This window comes from Haliotis asinina, chromosome 5 (genome assembly GCF_037392515.1).
Source record: "Haliotis asinina isolate JCU_RB_2024 chromosome 5, JCU_Hal_asi_v2, whole genome shotgun sequence".
In the NCBI taxonomy this organism is placed as follows: Eukaryota; Metazoa; Mollusca; class Gastropoda; order Lepetellida; family Haliotidae; genus Haliotis; species Haliotis asinina.
Genome location: NC_090284.1, coordinates 24,835,946 through 24,852,202, shown reverse-complemented (window position 1 = coordinate 24,852,202; position 16,257 = coordinate 24,835,946). Strand labels below are relative to the sequence as shown.

At 38.1% G+C, this 16,257-nt stretch overlaps 2 protein-coding genes across 2 annotated transcripts; both read right to left on the bottom strand.

The window, feature by feature from the left end:
• Positions 1 to 693: 693 nt before the first annotated feature.
• On the bottom strand, positions 694 to 4,170 carry LOC137284818 (uncharacterized). The gene is made up of 3 exons (XM_067816813.1): positions 4,152 to 4,170; positions 1,187 to 1,245; positions 694 to 918 (listed from the first exon to the last, which is right to left on the bottom strand). Exons 1-3 carry the CDS (start codon positions 4,168 to 4,170, stop codon positions 694 to 696), a joined length of 303 nt encoding a protein of 100 aa, XP_067672914.1.
• Positions 4,171 to 11,358: 7,188 nt separating this feature from the next.
• LOC137284748 (uncharacterized) lies at positions 11,359 to 16,257 on the bottom strand. Its single transcript, XM_067816686.1, has 3 exons — positions 16,239 to 16,257; positions 11,884 to 11,942; positions 11,359 to 11,583 (listed from the first exon to the last, which is right to left on the bottom strand). Exons 1-3 carry the CDS (start codon positions 16,255 to 16,257, stop codon positions 11,359 to 11,361), a joined length of 303 nt encoding a protein of 100 aa, XP_067672787.1.

The window sequence follows — 16,257 nt, the reverse complement described above, 5'->3', positions numbered from 1 at the left end:
ACTAAAATCCAAAACAGCCTAAAAATATCCGAAAGATCCAAACATGTAGAAAGTTGCCAAACATATTGTATTTAGGAATGTATACATATTGTATTTAAGATTCAGGGGAATTATTTATTATATGGCACAGCTTCAAACGTGGCAAGATGTCACTCTAAGCGTCCATCTTACACACACTCCTCAAGAATCCAAACAACTGCAAGATGTCACTCTCAGCGTTCATCTTACACACACTCCTTAAGAATCCAAACAATTGTAAGATGTCACTCTAAGCGTCCATCTTCACATGGAACACTCTTCTCAAGAATCCAGACACACATGACAGAAAGACTCGAACTGGGGACTGAGTTGGAGTATCGTCATCCAGGCTGATATCCACGAAGTGGGGGGCATCACGGAGGATGGGGGTAGAGAGTCCATCTTACACACACTCCTTAAGAATCCAAACAACTGCAAGATGTCACTCTCAGCGTCCATCTTACACACACTCCTTAAGAATCCAAACAACTGCAAGATGTCACTCTCAGCGTCCATCTTACACACACTCCTTAAGAATCCAAACAACTGCAAGATGTCACTCTCAGCGTCCATCTTACACACACTCCTCAAGAATCCAAACAACTGCAAGATGTCACTCTCAGCGTTCATCTTACACACACTCCTCAAGAATCCAAACAATTGTAAGATGTCACTCTAAGCGTCCATCTTGACATGGAACACTCTTCTCAAGAATCCAGACACACGTGACAGAAAGACTCGAACTGGGGACTGAGTTGGAGTATCGTCATCCAGGCTGATATCCACGAAGTGGGGGGCATCACGGAGGATGGGGGTAGAGAGTGGGGCAGGGAGAGAGGTGGGAGGGGTGGGCAGCTCAGACAGGGGTTCAAGGATGGTCATGTATCTCCCAGTAGGACGCTGACAGGAAAGGAGAGAAGGAAAACTAGAGAGTGACAGAAGATGGAAGTAGGGGGAAAGGGTAGATGTTCATAACTGGTTGATAGATCCATGATTGCAATGTATTAATGGAAGATGTGATTTAGATATCGGTATTTACTGCAAAAACATATTGACAATAGTGCCAAAATAAACAGCAATAAACTGATACAATGGATAGGTCCATACACAAAAAAACCCACATATTCACTTTTACAATATGAAGTAACAGATTCCCTTAAACACCCACTTGACGAGGAGGGGCCCAGATGTCAAAGTTCAAAGGGAACCTGATCACAAGGTCAAGAGCTGTGAGGAAAGAAGGAATCAAAGTCTTAGAAATAACCACACAACAAACAGAACCCTACTGTATCAAACCTTCAACAACAAATGGATTCATTAAGCCCTAACTGATCATTAGTGGGACATTAAAATAAGTAACACCCAATGATTAGGTGACACTTTACGTCTAACATCTACTAAGCTGTCATTAGCTATATATTCTGTATATATGATTATGCATTTAACTCATTTACATTTTAACAAACAACCATGCTGAGAGCAAAACTGATCTTCATAAGATACATAGTATCAATGTATCACGGCATAAAAACAGCCATGTTTGACTGATGTTAAATCTTACTCCTTGGGTGCCGAGTTTTTTGGGGTTTTTTTGTTTTTTGGTTTGTTTGTTTTTTTAAAAGTGAACGTTGTGCGAGAATTGCGTTCGTGTGACCCTGGATCTGCGAACGGCTATAAAATTGCACTGAAATGTAGAATATTTACCCAAGGGCTTTGAGAAATAGACACCGCTAAATGTTGTAAAAAAAACTTTTGTGTGCGTTAACCCCCTGGATGCCACAGTTAAAAAAGGTAAATTTCTGCGTTTTTATCCTACACCAGTAAAAGTACTGTGCTACGATTTTGTAAATTTGTCATTTTGACGGAAAGTGTGAATGATGAAGTGTGATGATATGATGTTGAACATGGACAGAATATGTTGATATCTGAACGATACGCAACATATAAATAACAAAACTGAAAGTGCAATCAGAATGATGGTGCCATTGTGATTATTCTTCTTCAGCCGACCTTCACCTTCAAGAAATGGACTAATATGTGCAACAATGTTGACGTGTGACTACCGATGACCGATTTCTTTCAAAATGGCAGCTTCGCTGAAAAGGGTACACAGGGTTTTGCTAGGGCTCTTTCCTTGATGCACAGTGTTCACGAATAGTGTCTGACCCTCTGACAGATTCGCCAGTAGTCAGATAGAAATCACTAACCCGCCAGCACCAGTGTCTGACTGAATACTTCACAATGTCTTTGTGCGAAGCTGTTATTTGTGGCATGTGGAACTGGTTTGCTGTTTATAAATCTTATGTTTGTTATCATATAATGCTATTATTTGTTAATAATTTCAATGCAAGTTATAATAAATGTTATATCTGAAATGTTTGTTTTACTTTATTCTATGGGTTCTGTGGGTCAGACAGACATATGAAACTTACAGGACCCAATGTCCTGTTAGCCTGAAACTCCATCGTGAACACTGGATTCAGGGATCTTTTGTACATAAATGTGAGATGAAAGTAATCAGAATTATTCTGACTATCTGTGTATTGTTATATGTTTTTATCGCTTACATTGGAAATGATGGAAGAAGCCAGAAATGTCGATAAGTACCGTTGTCATTCTGCGTGATTTTGTGTCAGTCATGGTGTCACGCTGCACTAAACGTTTGACAGTTTCTTATGAATTACCAAATTATTTCATTGTACCTATTTCTAATTTGCTATTTCTTGCTACGATACTCTTCCCCTGAATATACTAAGCGTATTGAGCCATTGTAAGCAATGATTAGACGGTTGGATGTTGGAAAATTTCCGAAAATGCTACGCAATGTAAAATTGGATTTTTTCTTTGTTTACATTTCAAACAAGCGCTGTCTTTCGAGCACAGCGTTCGTTTTCATAACAATTATCTTTCGTTTCGTTTTACCTAGACAGTATTGGTGACAAAGACCATTTGTAATTTGATTCTAAGATGTTTGGGGAATTCAATGATGCATTTGTCGCAGCTGACTATGAAATATACGTGATGTTATAGGCGTCTCAATACCGGCCTTCTCGAAACGTGATTTTGTAAACACTAACCAAGTAATTCATTACTCCCAGTAATTATCCGATTCTCACATTTCAAAACATACTGGAAATAACGCTGTGAATCTCGACTTTGTACAGTTAGAAAATTGACGACATTTACGATGAAGCCTATTTTGAAAGGCAATTTTAAGCACTTCAGTTTGGTCTGAGATAATAGTGGTTGGTATCAAGAAACAGGGATTTTTCCGCAGAATTCAAAAGTGTGAAGTATTTTTATGTGCGTGGTATATTTAGAATTTTATTGGACTTCCAAGTGAGGTATGTAGAGGAAGGACATAATTATATGTCCCTGTGGCATCCAGGGGGTTAACCGACCGAAAAACCATTACGCCAGGATACTGATGTTTCCGAACGTTTAGTAGAAATTGGACAAAGGGAACATTTCTTCTGATTGGTAAGACCTTATACATTATAGCTGGTAGCAGGTACACAAAATTATGAGGCAGCTCAAGAAGAGTGAGAACTTCCAACATAATCAATATTAGATTTATGTGTATAAACTGCACATTCTGGAAACAGTTCCTGATTTTTGCAGCAAGAACAAGAACTGGTTTATGGCTCGGTTGGAACTCGGGTAGTTTGAACAATATGTTAGTAAGTTAGGCTTCAGTTAGGTTTGCTGCATGAACAAGAACTGGCCGTGCTTGTGGCTTGGTTGGAACTCGCGTAGTTTGAACTGTACGTTAGTAAGTTAGGCTTCATTACTGTGGATTCTAAACACCAGTAACGTACTTATATATGAAAACAGTTTACGATAATTTACCACTGACAGGGCGACGGACACAACTGAATCTGCATAATCACTAGTTATGAGCGTAAACTGATTACTTATTGTGTGAAGCGTATGTTGTATTCCTGTCGTTTATAGACATTCTATGAGGCCATGAGTAAAGCAGATAGATTTACAACATTGGGTAGTCTTCCATGGCATCCAGCAAGATGTTATGGAAATTTCATCGTTTCCCTACATCAGGAGGAAAAACGTAGATAAGTCATAAAAGAAAGCAAAAATGGCAACAATTAGCTACTGTAGAAATAAAGAAATACCTTGAGTGTAGGAGTTCATGGTGACAACAACTGGTGATGAGCAGATCTTGAGGAAAATGTCAGCAGAAATTCAGCAATATGACAGAGATTTGATAGCGTCAATATGGCGGCATCAAAAGTGAAACTGTCGTCATAGCGACGTCATAAATCTCGCGAGATCCTCATAGCATTACGTGAAGTTAACGACTGGTTTCATCCTTACCCTGTGCAAATCCCAGCCACATTATTAAATACAGAATGTCTGTTGGTTATATGGGACATAAGAGACGACGCAGCATGAAAGTTTAGCAGCTACTATAATTCATTCTGTAGTACCATTTTCAGTTTCAGATAGAGCCATTCACTTTAGTCGAATGTAGGTTACATTCTGCTGCTATTGTCAGATGCTACCGGTGAAAAGACGAGGCAAAGTGAATTGGTTCAAAACATGAGACATCGTGCTTGCACGAACATCTGGAAAGGGACACCTGCAGTTTACGGGTCCCTGCCTTCGGCAGTCACCCGGAAGTGCTCTATATTGTAACGTGTACGCGCCCTCGGTGCGAGCTTACTGCCTCTGGCAGTAAGCGACGCGCCCAACGCGTCATTTATAAAAGAAAAGCACGCGAGAGCGGGCTGATCTTCGTTAGGAGGCATTTTAGACGAATTTAGAGGTCATTTTCGTGTTTACTGGCAAAACTTTAATCTAAAACGTGGTCTAAAAGACGAGAGTTTTAATCACAAATTTTAGTAATGCTTCAAAACATCAATCTAACCGTTAGTAATCAAAGGGAAATCCTCATGACGTTCCTTTTCTCTGATTGGTCAAATGTGGGCGCACATGTCGAATGTTCCAAATAAGGTAGTGGGTTACTAGGAATACCACAACTTGAATGAGATGGGATACGAGCATGTGACAGTAAATCATAGTAAGGAATTTGTGAATGTAGAGAATGGTGCGTGCACTAATACAATTGCGAGTACGTGGAGAGTGGTGAAAGGGTCCCTGCCCAGGTATGGAACTGCGAAAGGACTGTATGATAGTTATGTTGTGGAATTCATCGTGAGGTAAAAATATTTACGTTGTTTTGATGATCCTTTTGTTACATTTCTTACGTTTATCCGCCGTGCGTTTGACCCCCCAAAAACCATGCATACTTTAAAATGACTGAAATTGAAAATAAAGAAAATGGTGTTCGGGATTTGGATGAATTTAATGCAAGCGGAGGTTTTGTTTTTGTACTGCAAGTGAAGCGTTTTGATATAAGACATCAGATAAACTTACCTCTTTTTGTTTATTAGGAATAGAAAAGAAATGATCAGTAATATGTAAAAGAAATGGAGGGGGGGGGGGGGGGGGGGGGGCGGCAGGTGCCCCCGTAAAACCCCCCATTCTGTTGAAATATAAGATAGCAAAAACATCATACATTCGGTTAGCACTGGGAAATTGTATATCGTGATTTTAGAAAATGAATAAACACTGCAGTTGACAATACTATGACATAATACTGACCCTAAAATAATGTTGAGGAATGAAGGTCTTGAGCTGATTCTCGAGTATAATCCAAAGGTAATTTAATAGGTCAAACAAGGCCATAAAACAGCGGCAGTTATTCGCCCTAGTAAACAAAAATGGGGTCAGCGTTAGTGCTCGCTTCGATGTAAATATGGCCTCTGCGCATGCCTGTTCCGGGGACTCCGCGAAGTTCCAGCCAATGTATCAAGGTAAGCATGATGCCACGACGAGTAGGGTAGGACTTTCTGCTGGAAAACACATACTACTCTCTAATGTGAGTGTTCAGCTGCCCCTACCACATCTTGGTTGTCACAAATACGTCATTGCCTAAGTCTATATGACAACGAGGATCCTGTAGTTCTGTCACTGACTTGTCGCTTGGAGTCTCCAGTCATAACAATGTCATGACTAGCATCTTTCCGCATTCTCCGGTGCCTTGCAGAAGAGGGTGTAAGCTTTAGGTCGTCCCCGGGGAAGGATATCTAGTAAAGCTCTGACCCAGTATTAATTCTCTATCTCGAATAACATTGACATAGGTATGATATACGGAAATTACCGATGTTTCGCAAAATCTAGCAATGGCTACAACATATAAGTTGTTCCCTGGTCCCTCAGGGGCCATGGGTTGATATATCCTTAATGGTTGTTAACGTTCCCTGAGCCCATGCCCCCCTCGTGACCAGTGAACAGGTTAAAATGTGCCTGATTCTTAGGCAAATGGCAATTATCAGTGAGACACCCAATTCGCATCTGTTAATAATGCTAGTATGTATTTTCAGTATGTTTTTGTTATTAATTAATTAATTATTATTATTAGGTCACAACATTTAGTGTTTTGAATATTTAATATGATGGGTCACATTTCGTTTTAATAGCTGGTCAACACTTTTAGCATTCTGGTTTTCCGGAATTTATCTGCTCCTAGTTTTCTATGTGTCTATGTATTCGAGGCATTCTACAGTGTTGACCATGTTCATTTGTGCCCGAACTTTCGGGAAATGAATATATATGTAAAGGCTGGTTGCCGTGCAGAGGGTGACACTCACACTCCATTCATTCATATTTGCTGGAGTGACTGCCAACACTTGACATCCCGTCAACGCCTGAATCTACATTATCTGCTGTCGCACCGATCGCTGTGTTGACATTCTGCCATAGTTGATGCTCTCTCACAGCAAGACTTTGGTGAGTTTGCTATATTGTATTTTGTGACCCACTGACTTAGATTTTGTCTCTCTAGAATTGTATTTGTAATTAGCATTGTTATATTGACTTGTGACTTTGTATACCTTGCTCTCCTTGCATATTAATATGGAATTTGAAGGTAAACAACTTGTCTTTGTTCTGTTTTGCTGGATTACAAGGGGATTTGTTACATTGTTGTCACGGTAAATTCTTAACCGTAACAATAATGATAACATCGATGGAAAATGCCTATTGATAGTGTTCTGTATGCACTTCCTAACTGAAACCGGTGTAGAATTATTCTTCAGTAATGCATACTTGTCATAAGAAGAGACTAACGGGGGTCAGGTTTTCAGGCTTGGTAACTTGACACATGTCATCGTTTCCCGATTGCGTAGATCGATGCTCGTGCTCTTGATCACTGACTTGTCTAGTCCAGACTCAATTGAAGGGGTTAGAATAACAACAGGGTTAACTACATTTATTGCATTTCTTCATAAATGGAGCTTTTTAAAATATTTTTGAATTGCTATTTTCGTTACGCACAAAAAATCATTTTATTTTCCTTGTCTTTAACATTTCAAAGACTGTTTGGCAAACATTTGCATACATTGTTTTCAACTGATTCAAATACTAAAACAAAAAAAATATTTTTAAAAATTGGACTGAACCTCTTTTTTATTCTAACCCCTTCAATATTGCTTACAGACCGCCACCATGATAGCTGGAACGGTGCTGGCTGTGGCGTTAAACTAAACTAACTCGCTCCTAATGCATGCACATTGTGTTCCAGTCACATTGTTCCAAACTGGTGTTCATACTGCATGCATTCTCACACCCAGGGAGGCACATCTCGAAAAAAGTCTCTCGTCGTATGACAACATATAATAGGGAATGGATTCAATTAAAAATGTCCCCAATACTTTTCAATGTGTATTTTGAATTTGTCGAGCCATGTGTGTATTACACACCTGTCAATTCGTAGCAACATGAGTCAATCATTGACTGTTATCTAAAAATAGAATCTTTACTATCAATAGATATTAGTGGCATAAATCATTTATTTTGTGATATCAAGAAAAGAAGTAGAGGGGGTACAGACAAGTATTGATAGCATACAATATTCAAACGGTACCTCAGGTCTGTTGACTGCCTTGATTCGAATACAGCTGTATTTCATTGGATGTAAAATCTATATTACATTATTGAATTGCATAATGAACTTGTTTCTTGCCAATATGACATCGTCTTCTGTTGGTTTCCAAGCCAAAACGGTATCCATGGTAACACAATGGCTGGTGCTGCTGCCAAAGACGCACTCAACAAAACGGAGACACCACTTCAGAGTCTAATTTTCGAAGCTCTCTTAGATCTAAGATAGTCGTCATGTTAATGTATAGCATTTACAACTACGTTAGCGCGGAGAGCACTTCGAAAATCTAGGCCCAGATCCCATCCAATGATACAAAAGGTATCATAATATGCTACATCAGAGACCCATGTTAAGGAAATGGGAATTCCAAGTGAGTATAAATAGATACTATGTAATGAAAACAACGATGGGCTACACCTTAGTCCTTCTTGGATAGTCAACTATCGGCTACACTTTAGTCCTTCTCAGATAGTCAGCTATCGGCTACATCTTAGTCCTAGTTAGATAGCTAACTATCGGCTATAAAATTCACGAATTACACACTTATATACCCTGTTGTGTAAGGAAACGCATCACTGAGTAGGTAGTTATAAAGATTCTTCCACAAAGTACAAACATGAATCGCATGTTATTACAAAATGGAACGAGTTTTGTACTGACTAAATCCTTTAGTGAACCCTTTTATGTGTTTCACTGTGGGTGATAGAAACCTGTTTTCATTCAGTCAGATGTGAGCAGGATGTGACCGTGGATGAGATTCACAGGGCTCTGAAGACAAATGTCTCTGAGGGTTCAAAAGTCGTGACTTTCGTCAGAGGTGATGATGGTCTGGCTGGCCTCCACATTGCTGTTCACGTCGTCATGCGAGGTGAATGTCGCCGGTAGCATCATGGCTCATTCCTTGTCATGGCCATGTACTACATTTTCCCTTTGAGCTATCAAATAGCATAATGATAGTTTTGAAGGTTCAGAGAAATAGGGGAAGTTGTCTCACTCTCGCCTGAACCTGAGATACTGGAGCTCTGTTTTCAGTGTTCTCATCAATCATGTGCGACTATAACTACAGATATCATGAGATGTGCACGAATGAAATGTTGCTGTTAAAGTTAGCTTCTTCTCCTACACTCCATTTTGCCCTCCGCGGTCTAGCAAAGGGATAATAACCATAACACATTTTCGTATTCAGTATAGGTGTTCAGTGTTGAATAATTTCACATTGTTGTTTTTATTCATTCATGTTAGGCTGGTGGAATTACGTTTGAAAACACTAGTGTTCTGAAATAAGGCTCAGAACACTTAAAGGACGTTCTAAATCTGTTACTGTATCTGAGGCGGCCAGGGGTATCATGAATTTTATGAACACAAAGTGTCAGAACACACCAACTGATTCTAAATCTGTCACAGGAAGGGTGTTCTCACTGTGTTCAGCATTAGCACACGTAAGTTTACAGTGTGAGTTAAATAGAAACTCAAGTTATGATTCGATGGATTTTATTATATTTTAGTGACACATGTTCCAGACAGGCACAGTACACTTCAACTGGAGAGGGTCTCTTGGACGTTGGCTACATCCGTGATACATCTCTAGTGATTGGAGAGTCGCCTATCTTCAACCTGTGAACAGAAAAGTACATCACAAAAGTATCTGATCAAATCAAGGTTCATTACATATTCTCCACTATATCATATGTGCCTATGAATCACTTTCACTTCAGATATATGATTTCTAGAGTGTCCTTTTGTCTGATATACAATATTTCAAGTGTCATGAACACTGCTCTTAAAGTGATTTCTCTTAGGAAAGTCGAAAGATCACCTAAATTATTACGTTTATACTTTTCACACACATGTTGATCTAAGAAAGGTGCAACATCCAATGCAGACACAACTACTGACATGGTGATGATCTAGAGCATCTCCGTTGACAGAATATTGTGATATTTGTATATATTTGAGGTTTTCACATGGAGGTTTCGATAAATGTGGTCTCCGTAACTACCTCATCAAACTGGAATCCTGCAGAAACGATTCCTGCTGGCAGAGTCTACTAAAAACTGTAGAACAGACTTCCTTCAGCTGACACTTGGTACCCTGCTCTGACGCCATGCAGTGTTGGCTCATGAGAGGGTTTTGGAGTGTTTTGACTCATCAAATTCAGCGAGGACCCCCTCTAGTGTACATCTGCCCATCTATTTAACATTGGAGGGGATCCAGAAACATTATTGAGGCAAGCGAATGATGTTTTCACTGATCCATTAATAACTACAAAATGATTACTCACGCACAGACATAAGCATATTCAATGGAAAATTCTCTTTCGGCCACTGTTAGTATTGTATTTGGATCCATCATCCTGGTGTGGTGGTACCAGTATTTCTAAAAGTGGGCATAAACCACTCTCACTCACTAACACAGACGCAGGCAGAACGATGATGGTGCGCCAAAATGTTCATGTATCTCAGATACAGAACATCTGGGAAGGCAGGAGTATCTAACACAAAAACAAAACAAGAAATAACACAACAAATCACCTAGAAAGTAAAAGCAATATTTAATAGCTATATCTGATATGTGTCAAATATATATTTAGAAAAATGTCGTCCGAAAAGATCAAAATGAGCAAGGATTTAAAGAAAAAAACCAAAATCACTAAAATCCAAAACAGCCGCAAAAATGTCCGAAAGGTAAAAAAATATAGAAGGTTGCCAAACATATTGTATTTAGGATTGTATACATATTGTATTTAGCATTCAGTGGCATTATTCAAGATGTCACTCTAAACCATCATACTGAACACACTCTACAAGAATCCAAACGATTGCAGGATGCCGCTCTAGGCATCCATCACACACTATATCACTCTAAGCGTCCACCTTAAACACTCTCCACAAGAATCCAAACAATTGTAAGATGTCACTCTAAGTGTACATCTTGAACACACTCCTCAAGAATCCAAACAATTGCAAGATGTCACTCTGAGCGTTCATCTTCTACACACTCCTCAAGAATCCACACAATTGCAAGATGTCACTCTCAGCGTTCATCTTCTACACACACTTCAAGAATCCAAACAATTGTAAGATGTCACTCTGAGCGTCCATCGTACACACACTCCTCAAGAATCCAAACAATTGCAAGATGTCACTGTAAGCGTCCACCTCATATACACTCCTCAAGAATCCAAACAATTGCAAGATGTCACTCTAAGCGTCCATCTCATATACACTCCTCAAGAATCCAAACAATTGCAAGATGTCACTCTAAGCGTCCATCTCATATACACTCCTCAAGAATCCAAACAATTGCAAGATGTCACTCTAAGCGTCCATCTCATATACACTCCTCAAGAATCCAAACAATTGCAAGATGTCACTCTAAGCGTCCATCTTGACATGGAACACTCTTCTCAAGAATCCAGACACACGTGACAGAAAAACTCGAACTGGGGACTGGGTTGGAGTATCATCATCCAGGCTGATATCCACGAAGTGGGGGGCATCACGGAGGATAGGGGTAGAGAGTGGGGCAGGGAGAGAGGTGGAAGGGGTGGGCAGCTCAGACAGGGGTTCAAGGATGGTCATGTATCTCCCAGTAGGACGCTGACAGGAAAGGAGACAAGGAAAACTAGAGAGTGACAGAAGATGGAAGTAGGGGGAAAGGGTAGATGTGCATAATTGGTTGATACAGCCATGATCACAAAGTAGTAATGGAAAATGTGATTAAGATATGGGTATTTACTGCAAAAACACATTAACAATAGTGCTCAACTCAACAATAATGTGTTGATATGGCTTTGTGTTAGTAACTGATACAATGGATAGGTCCATACACAAAATAATAGACACACACAAATTCACTTTTACAGTATGATGAAGTAACAGATTCCCTTAAACACCCACTTGACGAGGAGGGGCCCAGATGTCAAAGTTCAAAGGGAACCTGATCACAAGGTCAAGAGCTGTGAGGAAAGAAGGAATGGAAGTCTTAAAAATAACCAAAAAACAAAGAGAACCCTACTGTATCAAACCTTCAACAACAACTGGATTCATTAAGCCCTAACCGACCATTAGTGAACGAGGACCTTGAAACCTTCAACAACAAATGGATTCACTAGCCCTCACTGATCGTTAGTGGGACATTAAAATAAGTAACGCAAAATAATTAAGCATGGCACTTTAAGTCTAACATATGTACTTATTAGCATAATAAGCTGTTATATATTCTGTGTATATGATTTTGCATTTAACTTAATTACATTTTAACAAACAGCCATGCTGAGAGCAAAACTGACGTTCATAAAATATGTTTGACTGATGTATGGTTTATCCCCTTTTATGCCTAGGTTTTTCTTTTTTCTTTTTTTTTTTTTCTTTTTTTTTTTTTCTTTTTAAGTGAAGTTGCCTTGGATCTGTGTACGACTATAAAATTGCACAGAAATGTAGAAATGCGACTACCCCAGAGCTTTGAGAAATAGACACCGCTAAATGTTGTCCAAAACAGGAAATTTGTTCGTTTTTTTTATCCTTCACCAATAAAAGCACTGTGCTACGATTTTTTAAATTTGTCATTTTTACGGAAAGTGTGAGCGAAGAAAATACAGCTTGATATCTGAACGACATAAGTGTATATGAAATGGATTTATATGGTAATGCATAACGTCATGTGCACAAAATCAAAAATGACGTGCAATAAATGTCAAAAATCGACGCCAAACATCGACAGAGAGGTCATGCACGTATAAAGATAAGGGGGCATAATTCCGCTATGCTTTACATTAGGTCAATGTAACTCAGATCACATGGTGAGAATTTGTTGTGGATACGGACAGTATATTTTCGTTATGTTTTGTTCAAATTGAACTAGACTATTACAATACAAAGATCCTTAATGTGAATACCTTTTGGTAGTTTAATAGTTTTGTAAGAAAAGATGCCATTGTACTACATCAGAAAGCAGGTAACACCGATTTGGATGGCCCTATCCGATACACAATATAGTTATTAGATTCCCATATTTTCCTGTTTGTGTAGATGTATTTTGGTTAATTTTGCCTCATTATTAACGGAGTAACAGACACATCTTCAAATGTAATGAAATAACTGAAATAATGCCAGATTTTAGTTGACGTCATGGCATGTGCATTTGTGCATTTTGTGACGTCGGAAAAAGACGACACTGGTTTGCTGATTAGTATATATGTAACCTAATGTCCGCTGTGTAAAAGGTTTCGGCTTTTGTGGCAGAATTCAACACTTTGTAGACAAAACATAAAATGAATGGCTTTACCACTGAAATAGTGCCCTGAATATATTAACAATTAGACGGTATTAGTACGTATCGCATTGTGAGAAACACGCGCATTTGTCTGGCATCAATTTAGTGTAAATGAAAATTACACCACCCCTGAATATTCATTTAGGATATAAACTTTTCCTCTTATGATTATGTAATTATTTCACTTCATAACTTTGCAATCGAAGGTACAAAGAGATCGCTTTTTTAGTGTGGAATATGGCCGTACGGTTTGTCCAAATTAAGACATGACCTGGTTTATATATATAATTTGTTTTAAAATTTCGTATAAATATTGTTTGAGTTAAATATTCTCCCGTCAAAATTTGTTTTAATCGAATTTGAATTGACTTTATTATCTAAAATAATGATAATGAATCGTAAAACGTTTTTGACAAACTCGCACCTGGTCAATCAATTTTCATAATTGTTATGTATATAAAAACGACACAAACCAATGTAATGAGAAAGACAATTCCTTTGTGTGCCCATACATTTAAAAAATATGCAATTCATTTTCATTAATATTATCATTTTCACTTATAAGGTTGAATTAAATGCTATTTATTAACCTGTTTATATGAAACTGCAATATTTGTACCAACGTACTGAATATTGTACATTACAGGAACTAAAGCACATTCTCCAGCACTGGCTACGTGTGATCTTCTAGTAGTTGTGCAGAGACTTAAAATGTGTTATAGTGCACTTACTGAGTCAATTTCCCATGTAAATTTTATTCAAACAATCAAAAGCTTTCAAAGAATAAAACGTATACCCTATATCCACATTTGTATGTTGAACATGGACATAATAAATTTATGTAGATACTGAAATCAGTTTCATGAAAAAATATCTAAATATAAATCACAGTACTGAAAGTTCAATCGGAATGATAGTGCCATTGTGTTTACTCTTCTTCAACCGACATTCCGCTTAAAGAAATGGCCTGATATGTGTAACAATGTTGACGTGTGACATCACCACCAATGACCGATCTCTTTCAAAATGGCGGCTGTGCTGACAAGGGTACACAGGATTTTGAGAGGACTCTTTCCTTGATTCAGGGATCTTTTGTACATAAATGTGAGATGTTAGTAATAAGAATTATTCTGACTAACTGTGTGTTGTTATATGTTTTTTCGTTTACATTTTAAATGACGGAGGGCGACACAAATGCCGATAAGTACCATTGTCGTTCTGCGTGACTTTGCGTCAGCCATGGCTTCACGCTGCACGAAAAGTTTGACAGTTTCGTAGGAATTATCAAATGATTGCATTGTATCTATTTTCAATTTGCTATTTCTTGCTACGATACGTTTCCCCTGAACACAAAGTGTTCTAAGCGTATTGAGCCATTGTAAGCAATGATTACACGGCTGGATGTTGGACTTCAGCGTTCGTTTAAGTGTATTTTCGAAAACATCGCAACGGATTCTGGGTTCATCGACGACGTTTCAGAATTATCGTTACTGGCTACATGAAAACTTGATATCAGTGATCATAAATTTGCTCATTTTAATACTCACAGTATTTATCCGATTTTCGCTTTTCAAAACATACAGCAAATAACGCTTTGACTGGCGATTTTGTATAGTCCGAAAAATGTCGACATTTACGATTAAGCCTATTTTGAAAGGCAATTTTAAGCACTTTAGCATGGTCTGAGATAATAGTGGATGGTATCAAGAAACTTGGAATTTGCGCGGTATATTTAGAATTTTATTGAACTTCAAAGTGAGAGGTGAAGAAGAACATATATGGACATATATGTGGCATCCATGGGGTTAACTTGATCAGTAAGAGCAACCTATAAACCTATACTGTTGACTCATTGTCATCTGAGTACAAATAAGTCAGCACTTCTATATGTCTTTGTGTTATAAGTCGTATTAATATTTCATAATGAAAACAGAGAGAGAGAGAGAATGTGAGAGTCATGATCAGTAAGAGCAACCTATAAACCTATACTGTTGACTCATTGTCATCTGAGTACAAATAAGTCAGCACTTCTATATGTCTTTGTGTTATAAGTCATTGTATTAATATTTCATAATGAAAACAGAGAGAGAGAGAGAGAGAGAGAATGTGAGAGTCATGATCAGTAAGAGCAACCTATAAACCTATACTGTTGACTCATTGTCATCTGAGTACAAATAAGTCAGCAGGTTATAAATCATTGATGTATTAAATTTTCACAATGAGAGAGAGAGAGATGGAGAGATGGCTTTTTTGGAGTTGATGCACTCAGCTATTTTCTAACTACTTGACCAGGATCTTCGGAAAATCTGAACCTCACAATCATTCACTGCTGTGTATTTTCAAAGAATAGTATATTAATAATAATTAATAATATAATAATAATAATGTATAATAATACTTGGTTGAGCATGTTGACATTCTGGTTGAGTTAACATTAAGTTGATTTGTCACGGACTGGTCTGACTTTTAATCTTGTTATCGAAGTGCTCACAGAATCCTGATACTTTTCAGATACTGGTGACTGTTTAGTTTAGTTTAGTTTTCACAAAATTATAAGGCAGCTCAAGAAGAGTGAGAACCTCCAGGACCAACAATATTAGATTTATGTGTATATATGTTAGTAAGTTAGGCTTCAACGTACTTATATATGAAACCAATTTAGGATAATTTACCACTGTGAGAAACAAAGCTGACAGGGCGACGGACACAACTGAATCTGCATAATCACTAGTTATGAGCGTAAACTGATTATTTATTACATAGCTGTGTGAGGTATTTGTTGTTTTCCTGTCGTTTATAAACATTCTATAAGGCCATGAGTGACGCAAACAGATTTATAACATTGATTAGTCTTCCATGGCATCCAGCCATGATGTTCTGGAAATTTCATCGTTTCCCTACATCAGGAGGAAAAACGTAGATAAGTCATAAAAGAAAGCAAAAATGGCAACAATTAGCTACTGTAGAAATAAAGAAATACCTTGGGTGTAGGAGTTCAT